Source organism: Coregonus lavaretus (genome assembly GCF_964263955.1).
Source record: "Coregonus lavaretus genome assembly, chromosome: 29".
Taxonomy (NCBI): Eukaryota; Metazoa; Chordata; class Actinopteri; order Salmoniformes; family Salmonidae; genus Coregonus; species Coregonus lavaretus.
The window spans coordinates 15,038,039-15,061,644 of NC_140016.1; the positions used below are offsets into that span (position 1 = coordinate 15,038,039).

General features: G+C 47.4%; 1 protein-coding gene across 1 annotated transcript in view; it reads right to left on the reverse strand.

Annotated features, from left to right (window-relative positions):
- slit3 (slit homolog 3) overlaps window positions 1-23,606 on the reverse strand; it is a gene marked incomplete at its 5' end in the record, with an annotated part of 237,039 nt that overhangs the window by 75,427 nt on the left and 138,006 nt on the right. The window contains 3 exons of the mRNA XM_084147010.1: window positions 1,149-1,312; window positions 5,129-5,200; window positions 20,882-20,953. Coding sequence (XP_084003136.1) covers window positions 1,149-1,312; window positions 5,129-5,200; window positions 20,882-20,953 — 308 coding nt within the window. The remainder of the gene's footprint in view (window positions 1-1,148; window positions 1,313-5,128; window positions 5,201-20,881; window positions 20,954-23,606) is intronic.

Sequence of the window (23,606 nt, forward strand, 5' to 3'; positions counted from 1 at the left end):
AAGCCCAGCTCTGTGGAGTGTACGGCTTAAAGTGGTCCTGTGGACAGATACTCCAATCTCCGCTGTGGAGCTTTGCAGCTCCTTCAGGGTTATCTTTGGTCTCTTTGTTGCCTCTCTGATTAATGCCCTCCTTGCCTGGCCCGTGATTTTTGGTGGATGGCCCTCTCTTGGCAGGTTTGTTGTGGTGCCATATTCTTTCCATTTTTTAATAATGGATTTAATGGTGCTCCATGGGATGTTCAAAGTTTCTGATATTTTTTTATAACCCAACCCGGATCTGTACTTCTCCACAACTTTGTCCCTGACCTGTTTGTAGAGCTCCTTGGTCTTCATGGTGCCGCTTGCTTTAGTGGTGCCCCTTGCTTAGTGGTGTTGCAGACTCTGGGGCCTTTCAGAACAGGTGTATATATACTGAGATCATGTGACAGATCATGTGACGAAAGTAATTTTTTTCATTTCACTTCACCAATTTGGTATATTTTGTGTATGTCCATTACATGAAATCCAAATAAAAAACATTTAAATTACAGGTTGTAATGCAACAAAATAGGAAAAATGCCAAGGGGGATGAATACTTTTGCAAGGCACTGGACAGTGATGCAACGATGTGCAAATAGTTAAAGTTCAAAAGGGAAAATCTCTCTGTCTCTCTCTCTCTCTCTCTCTCTCTCTCTCTCTCTCTCTCTCTCTCTCTCTCTCTCTCTCTCTCTCTCTCTCTCTCTCTCTCTCTCTCTCTCTCTCTCTCTCTCTCTCTCTCTCTCTCTCTCTCTCTCTCTCTCTCTCTCTCTCTCTCTCTCTCTCTCTCTCTCTCTCTCTCTCTCTCTACTGTGTTATTGTCTTCATTTGCAAGTTAATTACGGGGCTGCCTCTTAGGCAGACAACTGTATTTCTGCTGCGTCTGCCTGCTGGAGATTCATCAGCTGATTAATGGCTGCAGGGAGGGGGAGGGAGCTGTTCATTAGGCCCAAAAGTGAACACTTTTACCAATGATATCCTGGAATAAATTAAACAAGAACACCAACCTATTCTACTGATTCAGTGGCTTTTCAATCTGATCCATAATAGACTGTATTCATTTGGAGATAACATGAGTAGGTACATTGTTTTGTGTTTGTAGTACAGTGTGTTGTCATGGTGCTTTAGCGTACCTGTGCAGGTGAAGTCTTTCTTCTGGACATCAGGGATGTTGAGGCCCCTCATGTTGGCGGGGGCCATGCACTGGGTAAAGGGGGCTAGGCCACGCCTTTGCCGCAGCCAGTCGGACAGCCAGGACAGGTGGCAGTCGCAGTGCAGGTTGTTAGAGTGTAGACGCCTGCAGAGGGAGAAGGGGAGAGAGAGGAACAGCAGTAGTCAGTGTGGGTTGTTGGCAGCAGAGGGAGGGAGGAGAGAAAAATAACAGCCACAGTGTTCAGTGCCACAGTCGATGGCCAGTGGCATACCATAATGTATGAAAAAAATGACAAAATCTAAGGCTGAAAAGAATAATCCACTCACTGAAATATATGTTCCCAAATTGTTTACAATTAAAAGGACCTTCTATCCTTCTTCAGGTCTAAGGCTGCCTAGCAGATGGAACCGTGTTAGGAGTTCTCATTTACTCATGGTAGCAGAGCTGTGTTTATGACTCTGTGACTCCTCTGTCCTTGACAGAGATGTGGTTGTCATAACCAAGACTGCCAAATAAAAGCTACTAATATGTATTCTTCTGCAGACACAAGAATGGTCTCGCTTTCTCAGCCCGACTGGGTGAGGAGAGGAGCTGAGGGGAGAGGAAACAGAGGGATAGAGGGAGGGGGAGGGGGAGAAAAAGTAATGTCAGCTAATCAAAAAGGCACTATACCCTTTTCAAAAAGTCTGCAAATGAAATAGGGGTGTGATCCGGTTAGGGGACAGGAATTGCTCATTGAGGATAACAGCGTGGGCTGTGGTTTTAATGGAGCTCTTCCCATTATAAATCCAGTTTATAGCCTCCCGTTGTTCCGGATGAATTACACACCAGTGGGATTAGAGAGATGGACGGATGGAGGGGATGAGCTCCACACTGAGACGGAGCATAGGGTTCATACACCACCACTCTGTGGTCAGCTGTGTGTGTGTGTGGTGAGCTAGGTGCACATGTTCATCCTCAGAGCCTGCACAAAAAGGCAACTCAGCTCATCCAGTGATCCACACACACTGTGAAAATGACTAGCTACCCCTTTAGCAGTAGGAGGCCTCACACTCTATTTGTCTGGAGTTATTGAATGGCAAAGCACCATGGGGTGATATCATTTGATCTAATTGAATGGCTGCTGGACAAAGCTCGTAAAGAGAGCGTGGGGGAGAGAAGAGAGAGAGAGAGAGAGCGAGAGAGGGCAGAGCTAGGTAAGCCAAGCTATATAATCAGAAACCTGGAGCCATCCACCCTCCATCCATCCATCCCTCCATCCATCCCTCCTTCCACCCTTCATCCATCCCTCCATCCATTCCTCCATCCATCCCTCCATCCATCCCTCCATCCATTCCTCCATCCATCCATCCCTCCATCCATCCCTCCATCCATTCCTCCATCCATCCCTCCATCCATGCCTCCATCCAATTCCCTACATCCATCGATCCATCCATCCGTCCATCCCTCTATCCATCCATGCCTCCATCCCATCCCTATATCCATCCATCCCTCCATCCATCCATCCCTCCATCCATCCCTCCATCAATCCCTACATCCATCCCTCCATCCATCTCTACATCCACCATCCCATGCTAAATGGATTACAGACATTTCTAAACATTTTATGTAATAAGTTGTTTTTACGAGCAGCAAATTCAATACAGAGATCTCAGGTATATTAGAACCAGAAAATGCAATACAAAAGAACTGGGAGCAGGGGGAGTAGGGGGAGCCTCGGCTCCGATAATTCAATACTGGCTAGGGAGCAGCAGGCTGGCCATCCCAGCATCAGCAAATTCAATCCTGGGGAGGCGAGGAGGAGGTGACGGGGCTGGGGCTAAGCCTGTCTAAGGGGACTGATGGATGGGAGGCTTTCCAGAGCAGACTGCCGAGCCGTGGAGCATGTAGCGTAGTCCTAATGCAGGGGGAGTGGAAAGCTCTGAGGCTCCAGACCTCAGGCCCCAGAGGAGTACCGGCAGCAGGCAGAAAAAGAGCTGATGACTGGGGAGCTGGGGGCGAGGACACCGCAGGGTCACTGTGACCCTTGAAACACTGTGGATCTGAGATGAGCCCCGGGTGTCAAGGTCGGTCTGTCTATCTGTCTGTACGTATGCACCCCCAGACCCAGGCCCAACCAGACCAGACCTGTGTCTACTGTTGTCACTGGATCGTTCAGCAGTGAAACACTCAGATCACATGGTCATAATAACCCCAGAGCCCACTGCTAATACACAAGGTCAGCCACAGAATGGAAACATCCGGCGAGGTTGGGCACTGTGGAATGATTTAAATTGATTGTGGTCGGGGACACAGTGTAAATGGAGCGGGTACAGTAAAAAAGGAATGCACCGGTCTCAGGGGACGGAGACAAAGACAATGTCTGCGCCCCTGCTGAAAAAACCCAGCATAGATCAGCATACATTTCAAGCTGGTCCATGCTGGTCTATGCTGGTCAAGCTGGTCTGTGCTGGTCAAGCTGGTCAGTGCTGGTCAGATGCTGGTCATGCTGGTCAAGCTGGTTATGCTGACAGACCAGCCTTCGTTGTGTTTTCCCTAGTGACCAGCCTTCGCTGTGTTTTTGATGGTGACCAGCATTCTCTGTGTTTTTGCTGGTGACCAGCCTTCGCTGTGTTTTTGCTGGTGACCAGCCTTCGCTGTGTTTTTGATGGTGACCAGCCTTCGCTGTGTTTTTGATGGTGACCAGCCTTCGCTGTGTTTTGGACACTGGTGACACTCGTTCTAACCCTGGCAGTCATTCTGAATGCAGATTGTGGATGAATACAAGGGAACATTTTGGGCTTATCCCCAGTCAGGCTGGATTGCAAAAGGAATTAGACATCACTTTGCAAGCCAACATAATGTGACTTGCTGCTTGTTTTGCATGTGGCCTGCATATTCTGGTGACCAGATTATGTGTCCAAAACACAGCAAAGGATGGTCACCAGCAAAGAAATCAACGAAGACTGGTCATCAGCAAAATCACAGCGAAGGCTGGTCACCAGCGAAAACATAGCGAAGGCTTGTCACCAGCAAAGAAATAAACGAAGGCTGGTCACCAGCAAAATCACAGCAAAGACTAGTCACCAGCGAAAACACAACGAAGGCTGGTCACCAGCGAATACACAGTGAAGGATGGTCACCAGCGAAATCACAGCAAAAGCTGTTCACCAGCGAAAATACAGTAAAGGCTGGTCACCAGCAAAGAAATAAACGAAGGCTGGTCACCAGCAAAATCACAGTGATGGCTGGTCACCAGCAAAAACACAGCGAATGATGGTCACCAGCGAAAACACAACGAAGGCTGGTCACCAGCGAAAACACAGCGAAGGATGGTCACCAGCGAAAACACAGCGAAGGATGGTCACCAGCAAAGAAATAAACGAAGGCTGGTCACCAGCAAAATCACAGCAAAGGCTGGTGACCAGCGAAAACACAGCGAATGATGGTCACCAGCGAAAACACAGCGAAGGCTGGTCACCAGTGAAAACACAACGAAGGCTGGTCACCAGCAAAAACACAGCGAAGGCTGGTCACCAGCAAAAACACAACAAAGGCTGGTCACCAGCCAATGCCGGTCTATGCTGTTTTTTTCAGCAGGGGCTTCAGACTGCCCCGGAGGTTTATTGGTAAAGAACTCCAGTGAGCTGGCATGCCATCGCCCTGGCGACCGGAGAGGCCCACCCAATCAATCATCAAACAACAAGGGTTGCCAGGGTTGCCAGGGTTTGTTGACAACAATGACAACAGTGTGTTTACACATTGTGTGAGAAGGAACATCATGTTTTTTTTGTAGGAAGTCAGAGCTCATAAAGTTGTGCCTTGTGGCGTTAATTGGGCCGTAATGATTATAAGCATGAAACAATGGAGAGGTAACCACTCATTATGGAATAATGATATGTTCTGAGATGGATCCTGTTTCTACTCAGCCCCTTGGTGGCATTTCACATTGGTTGACTCATATAATCCTCATATACTCACAGAGTCCGCAGCTTGGGCATGTGGTTGAAGCTGGACAGAGGGATGAGGGTGATGTTGTTGTTGTTAAGGGTACTGCAAAAGAAAAGAGACAGTGCATTTAGAAAAAAAATCCATAAGACACAAATACTCTAGTTTCACAAGTAGAAAAAGTATGTTTCACAAGTAGAAAAACAGAAAAAGACCTTTGAGAGAAGGCAGAGGACTAAGAAAGAAACACACTGATTGAAAGAGAAAAAAACACAAGTAATGGACAAGGTCAGGGAGGGAGGGAGGGAGGGAGAGATGGAGAAGGCAGCAGTAATTGCGGACGGCAGTTATCTTCCCTTTCTTAACTGTGATTAGTGCTACTTAGCTGACTTAATCTTGTAATATAGCCATCCCACCCCTCCGTCACTACCTAACCCCCTCCACCTCCTTCCACCTCCCCATCCCCTCTGCACCACCTCTCCGGGAAGGCCAAATGTGTGCCTGTTATTTCTCCATTTGGGACTTTAATGGTTCCCACTCTGTTCGGTAGTTAGAAACATAAAGTGATGAATCCTGTCGGCAAGACGGCAGAGGGAGCGGAGCGGAGCAGAGGGTCATTTTAAACAGTATTTTACTGTGTTCAGGGGTCCTACTGTACTATTACAGATAATGAGTGGATTAGGGCAGACTAGAGATGGTGCTGATCACAGCAGATCCTCAATGTTGAGTGGACGGACTGACCCGCTGGTTTTACAGTTCATGCATGTTTTAGGAAAGTGGTGTGAGTGCCAGGCAGCGGCCACTGGTGTGACGCCATGTATGAACTCTCATTGTAACAGGCTAATTCAAACTGAATAGCCCCATAAAGGAGAGATGGGGAAGATGGATATGACCACAACGCAGCTCGGTTTAATATATCTGTGATCAGACTTAATTCGAACCATCCAGGCAACAGCAATGCTCGCAAAATAACTAGGGCTGCATGAAAAAAAGCGGGAAAATCCCTTAAAATAAAACATACTTGTGGAATTTTAAGTTATGTTTTAATATTTATTTTGGAAGCAATCAGCAGGGGGAACACTTTATTAAGAACGAGGGGGGAAAAGGCAACAAAATGGCATGAAAATGATTGCTATTCCACAATTAAATTATATACGGGGCGGAATAACCCTTGTCAGTGCTGACCAAATCGACAGTTCTAGTGAGGAGAGTAACTCTATCCCCATTGTCAAGGCAACTGTGGCTCTGAGGCTTATCTGGCTTAGAACTACTGTTGGGTCTCTGCCAGAGTGGAGAGATGGAGGGACGGAAGAAGAGAGAGAGAGAGAGGGAAGGAGAGAGAGGGAGGGACAGAGACGGAGGAGAGAGCGAGAGAGAGTGATTGTGAAAGAGAGAGAGAGAAATGGGCCAGGGATGGGTCTGGCTGGGACTAAGGGGGCAACACCCTGGTAAAACCCTGTAATACTGGGACTAAGGGGGCAACGCCCTGGTAAAACCCTGTAATACTGGGACTAAGGGGGCAACGCCCTGGTAAAACCCTGTAATACTGGGACTAAGGGGTCAACGCCCTGGAAAAACCCTGTAATACTGGGACTAAGGGGGCAACGTCCTGGTAAAACCCTGTAATACTGGGACTAAAGGGGCAACGTCCTGGTAAAACCCTGTAATACTGGGACTAAGGGGGCAACGCCCTGGTAAAACCCTGTAATACTGGGACTAAGGGGTCAACGCCCTGGTAAAACCCTGTAATACTGGGACTAAGGGGGCAACGCCCTGGTAAAACCCTGTAATACTGGGACTAAAGGGGCAACGTCCTGGTAAAACCCTGTAATACTGGGACTAAGGGGGCAACATCCTGAGTGGCGCAGTGGTCTAAGGCACTGCATCGCAGTGCTAACTGTGCCACTAGAGATCCTGGTTCGAATCCAGGCTCTGTCGCAGCCGGCCGCGACCGGGAGACTCATGGGCGGCGCACAATTGGCCCAGCGTCGTCCAGGGTTGGGGAGGGAATGGCCGGCAGGGATGTAGCTCAGTTGATAGAGCATGGCGTTTGCAACGCCAGGGTTGTGGGTTTGATTCCCACGGGGGGCCAGTATAAAAAAATTAATGTATTCACTAACTGTAAGTCGCTCTGGATAAGAGCGTCTGCTAAATGACTAAAATTTAAATGTAATGTAAAACCCTGTAATACTGGGACTAAAGGGGCAACGTCCTGGTAAAACCCTGTAATACTGGGACTAAGGGGGCAACGCCCTGGTAAAACCCTGTAATACAGGGACTAAGGGGGCAACGCCCTGGTAAAACCCTGTAATACTGGGACTAAGGGGGCAACGCCCTGGAAAAACCCTGTAATACAGGGACTAAAGGGGCAACGCCCTGGTAAAACCCTGTAATACTGGGACTAAGGGGGCAACACCCTGGTAAAACCCTGTAATACTGGGACTAAGGGGGCAACACCCTGGTAAAACCCTGTAATACTGGGACTAAAGGGGCAACGCCCTGGAAAAACCCTGTAATACAGGGACTAAGGGGGCAACGCCCTGGTAAAACCCTGTAATACTGGGACTAAGGGGGCAACGCCCTGGTAAAACCCTGTAATACAGGGACTAAGGGGGCAACGCCCTGGTAAAACCCTGTAATTCTGGGACTAAGGGGGCAACGTCCTGGAAAAACCCTGTAATACTGGGACTAAGGGGGCAACACCCTGGAAATCCCCTGTAATACTGGGACTAAGGGGGCAACGCCCTGGAAGAACCCTGTAATACTGGGACTAAAGGGGCAACGCCCTGGTAAAACCCTGTAATACTGGGACTAAGGGGGCAACGTCCTGGTAAAACCCTGTAATACTGGGACTAAGGGGGCAACGTCCTGGTAAAACCCTGTAATACTGGGACTAAGGGGGCAACGTCCTGGTAAAACCCTGTAATACTGGGACTAAGGGGGCAACACCCTGGAAGAACCCTGTAATACTGGGACTAAGGGGGCAACACCCTAGTAAAATGCTTTTATACTGAACCATCTGCAGTGGAAAATGTACCCTGCACAGGATGGCCACTCACATATCTCTCCCTCTTTCCTCCTTCCCCCACTGGGCAGAGATAGATTTTCCAAGGAGTGCTAGGGAGCTTGGGGGAACATTAAGTTATTAACAGGCAGTGGCGTGTATTCATGGATGCCAAGGGAAGCCAGGCTTCCCCAAATAATTGACCAAGAAAAAAAGAAAAAAAGAAAAAATTATGTATCTTTCGTCTCTCTGTGTTTCATCATTTTCCTTCAATTCGCAAGAGGCTGAATGTATCTCACCGGAGAAAGCATCTGTGCGAGCGAATCAGCGGCCCTTTGTCTCTGTATGTGTAGGCCATCTACCTGATTCTGTCTGGTCAAAAAGAGTATGACATTGTTGCCGCCCGTAGCATTGAATACAAGAGAAGTCAGAGAGCATTTGGCCTCCCTTGATAAAAAAAGTATAAAATAATAGCCAATCAGCGTTGAGCTAAACTGAGTGAGCTCAACTGTGAATGGTCCTGGTGCACCAAGACAGTTTGGATTTGGCTTCACTCCAATCACATCACATCGAGAGCAATACGTCATTGACTGAAACAACTTGAATTGTTGTATCTTGATGTGTTGTTGTCCTCCGGTGGCTAGCTTGCTAGCTAGTTAAAATTGGCCCTTTTCTAAATTAACCATGGATGGCGACAGGGATTTGGACTTGTGGTTTTACTTAATTCTTTGTACGGGCCAATGATTATATTGCTGATTCTGATCCAACCACAAATTCATACATTGTGCCTGTGGCTTGAGAGGATGGAAGTTCAATACGTAGCTAGATATAGAAGGCTAATGTTAACTAGCTAACGTTGCCCATTAATGGAAGTTAGGCTAGTGAGCAAGCGTTTGAGCCAGGTAGCCTAGGACAACAAAAAATTAAAGCGTTTACAGTATGACAGAGTGATAGACCGTTTTGTCAACATGAAAGAGGAAGATGGCATTGGCGTAGGGTGAGTCAACTTGCACGACCGCACGCACACACACACAGACATGTTGTAGTTGAAATGGTAATGGAATAGTGGAGGCAGCTCATGTTTTCTTTAAGACTTGCGGTAACTCTCAGTGGTTCTAAATCAATAGTTGTTTAGTAGTCTGAAACATTACATTGCTTGACCATGCTGTAGATCATGTAACTGTTTGTTACATGCAATATGCTTTGTGGACTTCACTGTACAGAGGTTGCTCTCCGGTTTTGTGATTAAACAAATGTGTGTTTGAATTTATTCTGCCACTGTGTCTTCTTATTGTCTCGGCCTTAGGCCTATATATCACGGTGTCATGGCATATGAACTAACAGGTTATAGAGCAAACAATGCAACTATCACAACACATAGGTGGTAATATGGTTTTCTTTTCCTGGCTTGGCTTCCTCAGTGATTTTACCCACGCACCCCTGCTGTTAACAGACTAAAGAACAAAAGATAGTGTGATTGTGTCATCCTCGGTGGGGCTGAAATGTACTGAGGGATGGAAACACACACAAACGAGCACACACGCACACACACACACACGCACACACACACACACACACACACACACACACAGCTGTCATGATAAAGAGGAAACAGAAACCCCTAAGGAGTTAGCGGCGCTTGGCTACATCCATATTTCAACATGGTCGTTTTTTTAAACGGTCTGGTCCTAGAGGGCATTTTGCCAAACGATTCACATTAGATTGGATTTGCTGAGGCCCCTTGCAATTTGTCTTGATTTCAGTAATCACACAGCCATGATAGAACTTCTCCAATATGTAGACTACAGTGTCAGTTTCTCAATCACACATAATGGCTCTTTCAAGATCTTTGTCTGCCTAGTTAAAACCCACTAACCTGCAGATCTCATAGGAGAACGTTATAAAATGGCTTTATGGATAAATATGATCAATTCCAAGGCCTGCTCTGTTACAGCTGACATTAGCCTCTCAGGCTGGGTAATGGCGTGTCTGTCTGTCACAGGGGGACATGTCGTGTGTTGTATAGTCTTTATAGTGCTGCAGTGCTGTATGGGACCTCTCCTCTTTCTCTCTGTCCCCAGTCAGCCAGGCAGGCAGTGATGAGCTGAGTCTTTAAGAGAAGCCCATGAGGGAGATGCTATCTCCTGTTGTCTGTTGCAGAGGGCCTGCAGTCACTGCCTTCGCCGTCAACCTCTCTCTCTCTCTCTCTCTCTCTCTCTCTCTCTCTCTCTCTCTCTCTCTCTCTCTCTCTCTCTCTCTTTCTCTCTCTCTCTCTCCATCTCTCAAGGTCCTCATTTAGAGAGGCAGTCAGTTTGTTTGTACCAATCTCTTTTATTCAGCTTTTTACGCATTGTTTTTTTCTTTCCCTGCTTTGAATCTGCACAGCATGAATTAGCTTGAGCTACATGTATGTCTTCGCTGAATAAAACACTACTGAACCACTGCTTCTTAATGAAAGCAGGGAATGTCTCTGACATAGTACAATACTGCAGGAAGACAATGGCATGTATTTGTCTCCATTATGGTGCTTTAATGGAATGGGATCGATAGTATATCCACAGTTATAACTCACTGTGTAGCGAAGCAATGTTACTTTATGATTTTATTTACAGTTCTATCGATGTCCTGGTCAATATAATTATTCTGCTATTAACCGCCCCATCACTTCTCCTTAAAACAGTGACATGCTCTGTCCAAGGTACGGGCACTGAGATTTTCATTTCTGTACAATTTCTTGATTTGCTCTCTGCTATGCAAACAGATTTCCCACAGTTGCAAAAAGGCCTACTTTGAGTTCTTGAGTGCTCTCTGCCTCTCTACAGACCCTCATTAAGGCTTTTTGGAGAGGGCCCCTGGATACTTCACTTTTAATAGAGGGAAGACTGCTTGGAGCCAGGGATCAGCTGAAACCAGAGAGGGGGCTGGGGCTGCAGTGGAAATGGGAGGGTCGGGCTGGTAGGTAAGACAGGGCTGGGGCTAGAGCAGAGAGGGGAGGGTCGGGCTGGTGGGTAAGACAGGGCTGGGGCTAGAGCAGAGAGGGGAGGGTCGGGCTGGTGGGTAAGACAGGGCTGGGGCTAGAGCAGAGAGGGGAGGGTCGGGCTGGTAGGTAAGACAGGGCTGGGGCTAGAGCAGAGAGGGGAGGGTCGGGCTGGTGGGTAAGACAGGGCTGGGGATGGAGGAGAGTGGGGAGTCAGGGAGTAAGTGGGAGGGAAAGGCTGGAGGAGAGAGGGGAGGCAGGGGGAGTGAGTGGGAGGGAAGGGCTGGAGGAGAGAGGGGAGGCAGGGGGAGTGAGTGGGAGGGAAGGGCTGGAGGAGAGAGGGGAGGCAGGGGGAGTGAGTGGGAGGGAAGGGCTGGAGGAGAGAGGGGAGGCAGGGGGAGTGAGTGGGAGGGAAGGGCTGGAGGAGAGAGGGGAGGCAGGGGGAGTGAGTGGGAGGGAAGGGCTGGAGGAGAGAGGGGAGGCAGGGGGAGTGAGTGGGAGGGAAGGGCTGGAGGAGAGAGGGGAGGCAGGGGGAGTGAGTGGGAGGGAAGGGCTGGAGGAGAGAGGGGAGGCAGGGGGAGTGAGTGGGAGGGAAGGGCTGGAGGAGAGCATACAGCTCAGTGGAGTTGACTCTGTCACAGAGCCTCACAGAGGCTTGAAATCAAAGCCTGAGAGACATGCAATGTGACATGACTGTGTAATCAGCATTAGCAGCACACTGCTCTGCCATCGTGGGTGTGTGAGTGTGTGTGAGCACATGTGTGTGTGAATCTGAGAAAGAACAATTTCAGGTAGTAGGTGAGGAGATTTTTCCCAACCCCTTTGACTGTTCCCTCAGCGGCAGAGTGGTTAGAGCGGTACGTTGTAATATCTGAGGGGATGATAGGTGAACTTTCCCACAGGTTCTGCTCCTGGCCATTTCTCCCTCACAATGGGGATGAGAGGTGGAGGGAGGGTGGAGGGAGTGGGGTGGGTGAGGGAGGGGTGAGGGGGAAGGGAGGGGAGAGGGGGGAGGCAGGGGGAGGGAGGGGGGAGGAATGGGGCTTTAGTGAGGCTGATTTAAGAGTCCCGCTCCATCCCAGGGATGACCAGAGTGAATTCCCTCTCTCTCTTCATCTTCATCACCTCACTAAGCCCTCACTATAGACAATGTGAGTGTGTGTGTATGTGTGTGTGTGTGTGATGGAGTGTGTGATGGAGTGTGTGATGGAGTGTGTGATGGAGTGTGTGTGTAGAGGGTCTGCTTTAATAAAGCCTTGAGTGTTTGAACCATGCAATGTGCAGGTTCCGTCTGTGTGTGTGGCTCTCCTCTCCTCTCCTGAGACCCGTGATGCCTTACTTCCCTACCTGTGAGATGTGACATTTCCACCATGGAACACTGGGAAAATTCACCACCACCAGGCCAGGCGGCAACGCAATAGCCAATGGCGAGGCCGCGGGAGAAGAAGTGTTGAGGCGGCCGTGGAGTTTACAGAACCAGCCTGGAGTTTTGGGTCCTTGATGTCAAAACAAATTAGGCCATCGTAACTCATCCACTACTTGTTGCTGCGTGACGGAATCCATCCGAAACGGATGGAAATGTTTGCCTTTGTTCTGCTTAGCGTGGAGGGTTCAGCTAAATGTTTGTCTTTGTTCTGCTTAGCGTGGAGGGTTCGGCTAAATGTTTGTCTTTGTTCTGCTTAGCGTGGAGGGTTCAGCTAAATGTTTGTCTTTGTTCTGCTTAGCGTGGAGGGTTCAGCTAAATGTTTGCCTTTGTTCTGCTTAGCGTGGAGTTTTCAGCTAAATGTTTGCCTTTGTTCTGCTTAGCGTGGAGGGTTCAGCTAAATGTTTGCCTTTGTTCTGCTTAGCATGGAGGGTTCAGCTAAATGTTTGCCTTTGTTCTGCTTAGCGTGGAGGGTTCAGCCAAATGTTTGCCTTTGTTCTGCTTAGCGTGGAGGGTTCAGCTAAATGTTTGTCTTTGTTCTGCTTAGCGTGGAGGGTTCATCTAAATGTTTGCCTTTGTTCTGCTTAGCGTGGAGGGTTCAGCTAAATGTTTGCCTTTGTTCTGCTTAGCGTGGAGGGTTCAGCCAAATGTTTGCCTTTGTTCTGCTTAGCGTGGAGGGTTCAGCTAAATGTTTGCCTTTGTTCTGCTTAGCGTGGAGCTGTTCAGCTAAATGTTTGTCTTTGTTCTGTTTAGCGTGGAGGGTTCAGCTAAATGTTTGTCTTTGTTCTGCTTAGCGTGGAGGGTTTAGCTAAAGCACACAGACGCAATCAGATGTTATTTTTCTAATTGAAATAAACCTGCCGAGGCTAAACAGAGAAATAACATCTACAGCTCTAAATCCATGTGGGTTGTGTCTAAGTGAGGGCTTATGAGAGAAAAATGACAACAGTAAGGCCCTTGACATTTGCACACCAGCGATGTTATCCAATAGAGACACGCTTTATGGCTTCGGAAAATGAAATCTGCAAATCTGCAACGGAGAAAGGAGGGGAGAGGAGGGGAGACAAGAGAAGGGGGAGGGGGAGGGGGAGGAGAAAAATAGCGGATGAGGAGGAGTCAGGTTTAGGTTATGTAGAAGATGGAGGGTACTTAGTAGCAGCCAGACACATGCTGCAGCCAGAGGGACAGGTAGGACGGACATACAGACAGAGAGAGAGAAAGAGAGAGACATGAGTACCGAGCCATTGATGAGGCCATTACAGCTTAAATGAGGACAGATTTAATCTAAACTGTTCCCTTCCCTTTTTGTCCTCGCGCCCAGGAGCGAGTGATGGGGTTTGGCTCTGCTGGGACACGGTGGGTCGGTCCTCTCTCAGCCCATCTCTGGCTCAGTCACACTTCCCAACCTCCCAGTGATATCGCAAGGGGCAGAGAGTATGGTGGTAAGGCAATTTCCTGTGCTCAAAAGTGCTGTTTGCGAGCTAATGACAGTCCCCCCCCCAACACCCCTTATTCTAATCCATCCTACTCTTACCCTGTTTCAGTGTCTCTCTCTTTCTCCCTCTCTCTCTGTCTCTTGCACTTTCTTTCTCTCTCTCTGTCTCTCTCTTTGTCTCTCTCCATCTCTCTCTCACTCTCTGTCTCTCTCTATCTCACCCACTCTCTCTCTCTCTCTCTCTCTCTCTCTCTCTCTCTCTCTCTCTCTCTCTCTCTCTCTCTCTCTCTCTCTTTCACTCTCTCTCTCTCTGTCTGTCTGTCTGTCTCTCTCTCTCTCTCTCTTTGTCTCCCTCTCTCTCTACTCTGTCTCTCCCCCTCTCTCCCTCTCTCTCTACTCTGTCTCTCCCCACTCTCTCCCTCTCTCTTCTCTCTCTCACGCTGTCTCTCCCCCTCTCTCTTCTCTCCCTCTATCTACTCTGTCTCTCCCCCTCTCTCTTCTCTCTCTCTCAATCTACTCTCCCTCTCCCTCCTCTCTCCATCTCTCTTCTCTGTCTCTCTCCCTCTCTCTTCTCTCCCTCTATCTACTCTGTCTCCCCCCCTCTCTATTCTCTCTCTCTCTACTCTCTCTCCCCCTCTCTCTTCTCTCCCTCTATCTACTCCCCCTCTCCCCCCTCTCTCCCTCTCTCTTCTCTCCCTCTCTCACTGGGTTATCTGCTCCTCTGTGAGCTATGACTGGGCCTCCCTCTCCCTGGCAGCAGAAAAGCATAAATCATGATGAAACATCAGCAGTGTTTATGACATAGGCGACAGTGAGGTCAGAGACGATACGGACCGAGGGGCAAGGGGACCACGACTGGGTCAGGTCACATCAATTCCCTGGAAACGCCAACTCTCGCTTCAAAATGGTACAGCTGACTGACTTAACTAGCATGTAAAGACCAGCCAAACCAAAAGCACCGAATAGCAAAACATATTTTTGACCCGGTCCATGTGCAAAACATATATATAATAGAAAATATCACCACAAAAAAACACAGTTTTCTGAACCAATGCATTTAGCTTTCGATTAAACACCCACACGTCTCGCCCTAGACTGCTCTGGAACAAAAATGCAGCCACAAAAATACGATAGTTTCTGGTGATCACAACAACTCAGGGAAAATGTATAACATGACAGGACTCCTCCGCTTCACCCAGTAAACCATGCTAACACACTGCATATAACATGACAGGACTACTCCGCTTCATCCACTAAACCATGGTCATCTGTATCCTCAAAAGGAAAGAATGCATTTGGACTAAAATGTAAATGTAAATGTAAAATACCAGTAATAAAACAGAATGCAGTGTCAAACAAGCCTGGTGAATCACAGTGTTAACACAAGGAGTCTATGTCTCCATTCAAATGGTTATGGAGTAACTAACTCACTCTAGTTGGAATACAGAGGTCCCAGCCAACCTGTCAGGAAAATGCAGAGTGCACACACTGACAAATGACAGTGTTTGGCATGGACCAGGGGAGGGGGTGTCGTTTGTGGTAATATAAAAACTTGGGATCTCTCTTTTCTTATCAATGTGTGATGAGGTGGAAGTAACCTTGAGATACTGTAGCATGGAAATGTCTCAGCTGCACTTCCACTCATAAAAAATGACAGACCCCGGTCGGCCAGTACAAAAATAAAGAGAGTAGCGTTCATTGAGAGCCAGAATTTTCTGTACAAAAAGTGGTCATAAAATATGCAACACTCTTCTCTGGAGAGAGCAGCAGGAGGGGGGAAGATGGAAGATGGCCATGCGCCACTCTGGTAAAAACACGAGGGTTTCCAAAGACAACCTGCAGGCAAGTCTGCAATGCTCTTTGGCTTCTCAAAGAGCATTTCAGACTTGATTAGATTTGTGACAGCTTTAACCAATGCTTTAAAACTTTATACCCCCAAATGTACCAATCAAATATAATTGATATCATACTATAATTCATATTTTATCATGATAGTTTCTAGTTCTCACTAGTATAATTTGACTTTCTCAGTTAAGAAATTATAAATAACATTTAGCACCAGTAAATTAAGGGGAACATTTGCTTGAACAGTGTTCTAATACAATGCTAGTATTTTGATCCAATCAAATGTGAAAATCAGATTTTTGTCAAACACAATTCATCTGCCTGGTGTAACTCACATTTGACAAGTATCTTCAAGGAGATCTTGAGATAAAAAGCTGAATTTATTATAATCAAATGTCCTTAGAGCTGAAACCGTCCTATGAATACTAATCAAAGAATCAGTGGCATATTAGCCTATCCATCCCCTCCACCCAACCATCCCCTCCACCCAACCATCCCCTCCACCCATCTATCCCCTCCACCCATCTATCCCCTCCACCCATCCATCCCCTCCACCCATCTATCCCCTCCACCCATCCATCCCCTCCACCCATCTATCCCCTCCACCCATCTATCCCCTCCACCCATCCATCCCCCCACCAAGTTGTATGTTGGCCCACTATGCAGTGTGCTCGGCTGGCTCCAGCCCTTTCTCCATCTCATTGAGATGCAAGTCATGCCCAATATGAGAAAATGTCCGAGATAACTTTGAAGTCATTAGTTCAGTCATTACCACAGTTATGTTAAATCCAAATCACAATTCATCACCAGAAAGAGCCAATCGTTTATTTTGTGTTGCTTGGCAAGCGTTAAACTGTATTCAGTCATTTGAAGTCACGGAGTTGCACTCATTATGGAAGCCTATTTAGCATTAGTGCCCTCCACTAAATCAGTTCTTATTCATTAGCAACTTGAGGGAATGCTTAACATCTAACAACGAGCTGACGTAATTGTATAAGTAATTATTCTCAGGAGAAATAAGCTAAGGCTTTTGTATTTGTTATTTTCTATGATCGGAGAGCCAGCCATCTATGCATCAATAGGAACTCTTTCAAATGACTTGTTTATATCTGAAGTCAGATGCAAGTTTAATGAACATTGTGATTAGAAACATCAAATGTGTCTACCACCCCGATTTCTGTTTTCAAAAGGGTATTTGGTCCCAATATGTTGTTGAGATCAAACTACAAAGGAGCACCGATAAAACGGACACTTTTCTTGACAGCTTCAATAAAAACCTGCCCATCTGACTGTGTCTGGGAATTCATTTGGTCAACCAGTTTCCATTTTCATACATAAAAGTTCCCCATTTTCTTTGTTGGGTTTTCCATTCCCAGACAAAACATATATTTCCCAATATGCAACAATGTTGTTCTCCACAATATACGTCAAAAACACGGTGGTCTGACAATCTGGAAGAATCTGGAACAGACACGGAGACATTGATCATACATTTGCTTTTCCCTTTTTACCAGAGGCTCTTGTAAAGGGCACCGATAGTTGCCATGCCAGATCAAATAGAAGATTACATTAAAGATACCCAGAAAGGCACAATTTTAGTGCAGTGATACCAGTGATACAGTGATACCAGTGATACAGTAGTACCAGTGATACAGTGGTACCAGTGATACAGTGGTACCAGTGATACCAGTGATACTGTGGCACCAGTGATACAGTGATACCAGTGATACAGTGATACCAGTGATACAGTGTTACCAGCAATACAGTGGTACCAGTGATACCAGTGGTACCATTGATTAAAGTGATACCAGTGATGCCAGTGGTACTAGTGATACCAGTGATACAGTGGCACCAGTGATACAGTGATACCAGTGATACCAGTGATACCAGTGACACAGTGGTACCAGTGATACCAGTGATACAGTTGCACCAGTGATACAGTGATACCAGTGATACCAGTGATACCAGTGGTACCAGTGGTACCAGTGATACTAGCGATACCAGTGGTACCAGTGATACCAATAACACCAGTGGTACCAGTGATACCAATAATACCAGTGGTACCAGTGATACCAGTGGTACCAGTGATGCCAGTGATACCAGTGATGCCAGTGGTACAGTGGTATCAGTTTTACAGTGGTACCAGTGATACAGTGATACCAGTGATACAGTGATACCAGTGATACCTGTGGTACCAGTGATACCAGCGATACCAGTGGTACCAGTGATACCAGCGATACCAGTGATACCAATGATACCAGTGGTACCAGTGATACCAGTGATACCTTTTGATCGTATAACATGAAATAGAGAGGTTCTCATCTATGAGTTCAATTCAAAGGCTAGAAGATGGCACAAGTACAAATACTCTGGCTATCAGCAGAAATTGACATATTCTGCTCCATGGACAGGAACCAATTGTAGTTTCAATTCAACAACGTTACACTGGGGAACAGATATAGGGCTGTGCATTAAGACGGATTCAGCTCCAGTATCTATTCAGAAAATGTGTTAGGTACGCTACCATACAATTTAACACTTTGTTTTATATTAAAAGAGAGAAAATTGCTCAAAGAAAAATCCTAATCTACCAAGAGAGCATGACCTAATTAAAATGATGGGTTTCTATCACAGCAATCCCTGCCTGGTGCTCTAGTCCAATTATCTCTGTTTCAGCTGCATGGACATATGGTGGAATTAGCATCTTTAAACAACATGTATTTACATCTTCACATTATCCATGGATGGCCGCTTTTGTAATGGGCTGTGGTCGAGCAGGAGGAAGTGCTGTATTACTAATGAAAATTGAATCCACACACACTGACTTTTACGCCTGGTGTGGTCAGTCAACTCTAACGTCATCTCATCTCCATCATGCCATTTTGTGCTGTGGTCATGAAACCATCACTAGCTGCTCTAAGTGCTGAGGCAAGGCTAGGACAAAGGGAGGAGGACACTCAAAATGAACAGCCAGTCCAGCTGAGGCAGGGCTAGGACAAGGGGAGGAGGACACTCAAAATGAACAGCCAGTCCAGCTGAGGCAGGGCTAGGACAAGGGGAGGAGGACACTCAAAATGAACAGCCAGTCCAGCTGAGGCAGGGCTAGGACAAAGGGAGGAGGACACTCAAAATGAACAGCCAGTCCAGCTGAGGCAGGGCTAGGACAAGGGGAGGAGGACACTCAAAATGAACAGCCAGTCCAGCTGAGGCAGGGCTAGGACAAGGGGAGGAGGACACTCAAAATGAACAGCCAGTCCAATCCAGTCCAGCAGAAGAATCACTGTCGTTCATTCAAGCATTTCCTGCCCTGCCTTTGAGCATGCACCTCATTTAAACCTCACAAACTATAATGTAAAAAAAACGGTCTGCTTTTTTTGCAGGTTTTCTGTAATGGAGGTGAGTGAGACTGACTGTGTGTCTCTCTTGGTCGCAAAATGAGACCTGCTCTAACAGGGAGGATGACAACGGCATTTAGCGCCCTGATGGATGAGCTGATGGATGAGCTGATGGATGAGCTGATGGATGAGCTGATGGATGAGCTGATGGATGAGCTGATGGATGAGCTGATGGATGAGCTGATGGATGGCTAGTGTCTGGGAAATGACATCCCTATCTTTCTCACCCAGTTATGTTGTCCTGTCCTGTGCTGTCCTGTCTTGTCCTGTGCTGTCCTGTGCTGTCCTGTCCTGTCCTGTCCTGTGCTGTGCTGTGCTGTGCTGTGCTGTGCTGTCCTGTGCTGTCCTGTGCTGTCCTGTGCTGTCCTGTGCTGTGCTGTCCTGTGCTGTCCTGTGCTGTCCTGTCCTGTGCTGTCCTGCCCTGTGCTGTCCTGTCCTGTGCTGTCCTATCATATTCTTAGCAGTTCTAGCTGGGCTTTGCCTTTGCTGGGGCTGGAGACTGGAGGCTGGAGGGCTGGAAGACTGGAGGGCTGGAGAATTGGAGGTGCCCCCAGTGAACCTCTCTGCACCAGGACATCACCGTCTGGGGGGCTGCAGGTGCATGTACCTCCCTCCCCTGAAACCCAGACCAGGCCAGACCAGACTAGACCAGTCCAGACCAGACTCGACTGGACCAGACCGGACCAGACTGGACCAGACCGGACCAGACTGTACCAGACCAGACCAGACTGGACCAGACTGGACCGGACCAGACCAAACCAGACCAGACTGGACCAGACCAGACTGGACCAGACCAGACTGGACCAGATCAGACCAGACCAGACCAGACCAGACCCCCAGTAACACCCTCAGCCTCAGGAAGAGTTTCAGACACCATGCTACAGTACAGCAGCAGCTCAACAGTGTCTGTCTGGTTTACAGTAAACTTGTGGTTTTCCTACTCTGTTCATTCAATGAAGTACGCTATTCCCTGACAAGGTTCTGAATGTTCTTGGTTCTCTAGAGGACATAGTGTATATTACACCACAGTAGATGACTGCAGAAACAATTTTAACAAGCAACAATGCACAGAGAGAGGATGCTTCGAAAAGTGACTAACAAATACAACACCTTGCGATGTGCTAGCTAGCAGCTTAATGTCACAACGCAGCACAGAATGACAATGAGCCTGTGTAAAACTGTGGTGGTCACACAGTCGATACGGAGAATCACAAGGCACACGGCGGACGGACAAACACCTCAGGAGGGTGACATTATCACTGCTGTCGCTGGCAGCATGCACAGGTAGGTACGCCGTTCTACTGCGGCTCACATCCAACACACTTTACCCTTCAAAGACATTCAACAGAAAACACACAGGGAGCAGTAGACAGAAAAATCAAGTGAAAACACAGAACGATAGAGAGATAGAGTTAGAGAGAGAGATAGATAGAGAGATAGAGAGAGAGATAGAGAGAGAGAGATAGAGAGAGAGATAGATAGAGAGAGAGAGTTAGATATATAGATAGAGATAGAGAGAGAAATATAGAGATAAAGAGAGAGATTGAGATAGAGAGATAGAGAGAGAGAGTTAGAGATATAGATAGAGATAGAGAAAGATATATATAGAGAGAGAGAGAAAAGAAGAGAAGAAAGGGAAGAGCAGGAGCGGACCCTGCTGAGGAGAGGAGAGCCGAGGAGAGGAGAGGAGAGGAGAGGAGGACTCACAGTATCTCCAGATCACGGAGGGCTCGGAAGGCTCCATCTTCGATGCAGCTTATGTGGTTGCTGTCCAGTTGCCTGCGGAGGGATGAGAGACAGGAGTCAGCGGCAGGTCTGTCTGCAGACGTGGGGGTTTAGGGTGCTGGGGGGGGGTGGGAGCTGCCGGGGGTGGGGGCTGCAGGAGGAGGAGTGCCGGTGGCTGGGTATGGTGAGGGAGGTGGCTGGGAGGGGCTGAAGGTAGGTAGCTACTAGCTAGCCAGGAAGCGCACAGCACAAACTCAGATCTCAGCCCTCACCTCTGCCTCACCGCAACCTTCCAGGGAAGGAAAGGACCAGCTGGCTAAAGTGGCCTGTCTGGCTGCAGCCTATCACCTCACTCTCAACACTGCCCCGTGAGTGGAGGAGAGAAAGAGAGAGGACTGGGGGGGGGGGGGGGGGGGGGGGGGACGGACAGAAGGAGAGTGAACAGAGGCTGGCTATAGCCCACCCCGTCTGTCAGCTCTCTATTAATTACATTTTCTCCCTCCTCCTCCTGTTCTCCCCCTCTTCTTCTCCCCCCTCCTCCTCTTCTTCCCCCCCTCTACTTCTCCCCCCTCCTCTTCTCCCCCTTCTCCTCTTCTCCCTCCTCCTCTTCTCCCCCCTCCTCTTCTTCTCCCTCCTCCTCTTCTCCCCCCTCCTCTTCTTCTCCCTCCTCCTCTTCTCCCTCCTCCTCCTCTTCTCCCCCTCCTCCTCTTCTCCCTCCTCTTCTTCTCCCCCTCTCCCTTTCTCTTTCTTTTTTGGTGTTTGTCAGAAAGGGAGTAATTTCATTACATTAGAGCACCCAATCCATTACGAGCTTTTACCGACTCTGTCACTGAAACAGTTTCATTAAAGTAGAGGGTTCGTAAATCAGCCCGGGTCACGATGCTGGACTCCCAGATGCTCAGAGCACTTGTTCCTCTTCCTTCTTTTCCTTTTCCTTTAATTTGAAAGCCTAAGTATGCAGCATCCCACCCACCCCCCCGAGCAACCGCCCTTCTCTCCACCCCTCCCCTCCCCACTCTCCTCTCTCTGGCCCACAAAAAGGAGATGGATGGAAGACAAGGCAATTCAAAAGGCAGACATTTAGAACGCTCTCCAGCTCCTTTATCCAGACTCCAAAAGCTTCTGTGACATTTAACCTGTTACAGACACTGTCTGCATCTTCTGCTCTGGGCAACCTCTATTTAACTAGTCAAGTCAGTTAAGATCAAATTCTTATTTACAATGACGGCCTACCCCGGCCAAACTCGGACGACGCTGGGCCAATTGTGTACCGCCCTATGGGACTCCAAATCACGGCCGGACTGTGATACAGCCTGGAATCGAACCAGGGTCTGTAGTGACGCCTCTAGCACTGAGATGCAGTGCCTTAGACCGCTGCGCCACTCGGGAGCCAAGTTTATATGGTCTATAAACAAGACCATAACTCCCCTCCTCTAATATCCTATGCCCATCTCCTTCTCTTCCCCTATCTCTCCATCCCTAATGTTACTTTCCTTTGCTTTCTTTCTCTTTGTTTTCTTCTTATTTCCCTTGGTTCTCTTCTAGTAAAGCAGCTGTTTCCTGACTGGTCGTTCTCTCTTAGCAGAGTAGACCAGCCGTTTGGAAAGCGTCAACAAGAGAGGAAATTAAATAATCTAGGATATTATTTCATTACAATTTGGTTTGAAACATTCACAATGAAAACGACCATCTGTGTAGAATGGAAACAAGCAAAGTTTTGGCATCATATATGCAGATAGGAGAATGACATATTGGAGGCATGCTTGTCATGCTTAATCTAATTTCATGATACGTGTTGTCTTTATTTGAAATGATTTGTTAACTGGTGAATGTATATCATGTGAAGCCTGACAAACCTTAGGGAGGAGGATACTGTGATCAAAGCTTGGTCGTACTTTTGACCCTTTACCTCTAGTTTCCATTTTAGGAAACATATTGAATCCAATATATAGCTGGAAGGAGGCTATGTGTGTGTGTGTGTGTGTGTGTGTGTGTGTGTGTGTGTGTGTGTGTGTGTGTGTGTGTGTGTGTGTGTGTGTGTGTGTGTGTGTACAGTATATGTGTGTGTGCGTGTGTGTTTAATTTCCTTCCATCTAACTACGTTGGCCTTTAATCATCCCAGTCATAAGCAGTATTGGCAGTTGGTAGCAGTTTGATGCTTCCACCTTGAGGAATATGAAAAGAGGAGAGAGAGAGAGTAGAGAGAGAGTACAGAGAGATTAGAGAGAGTAGCGAGAGTAGAGAGAGAGAGAGAGAGAGAGAGAGAGAGAGAGAGAGAGAGAGAGAGCTGAGCTGCACTTCCTAACCTGCCAAATGTATGACCATATTAGAGACACATATTTCCCTCAGATTACACAGACCCACAAAGAATTCCAAAACAAATCCAATTTTGATAAACTCCCATATCTATTGGGTGAAATACCACAGTGTTCCATCACAGCAGCATGATTTATTACCTGTTGCCACAAGAAAAAGGCAACCAGTGAAGAACAAACACCATTGTAAATACAATCCATTTTTATGTTAATTTATTTTCCCTTTTGTACTTTAACTATTTGTACATCATTATAAATTGTTTGGTTCGAGCCCTGGATGCTGATTGGCTGAAAGCCGTGGTATATCAGACCATATACCACGGTTATGACAAAACATTGATTTGTACTCTTCTATTGACATTGTTAACCAGTTTATAATAGCAATAAGATAC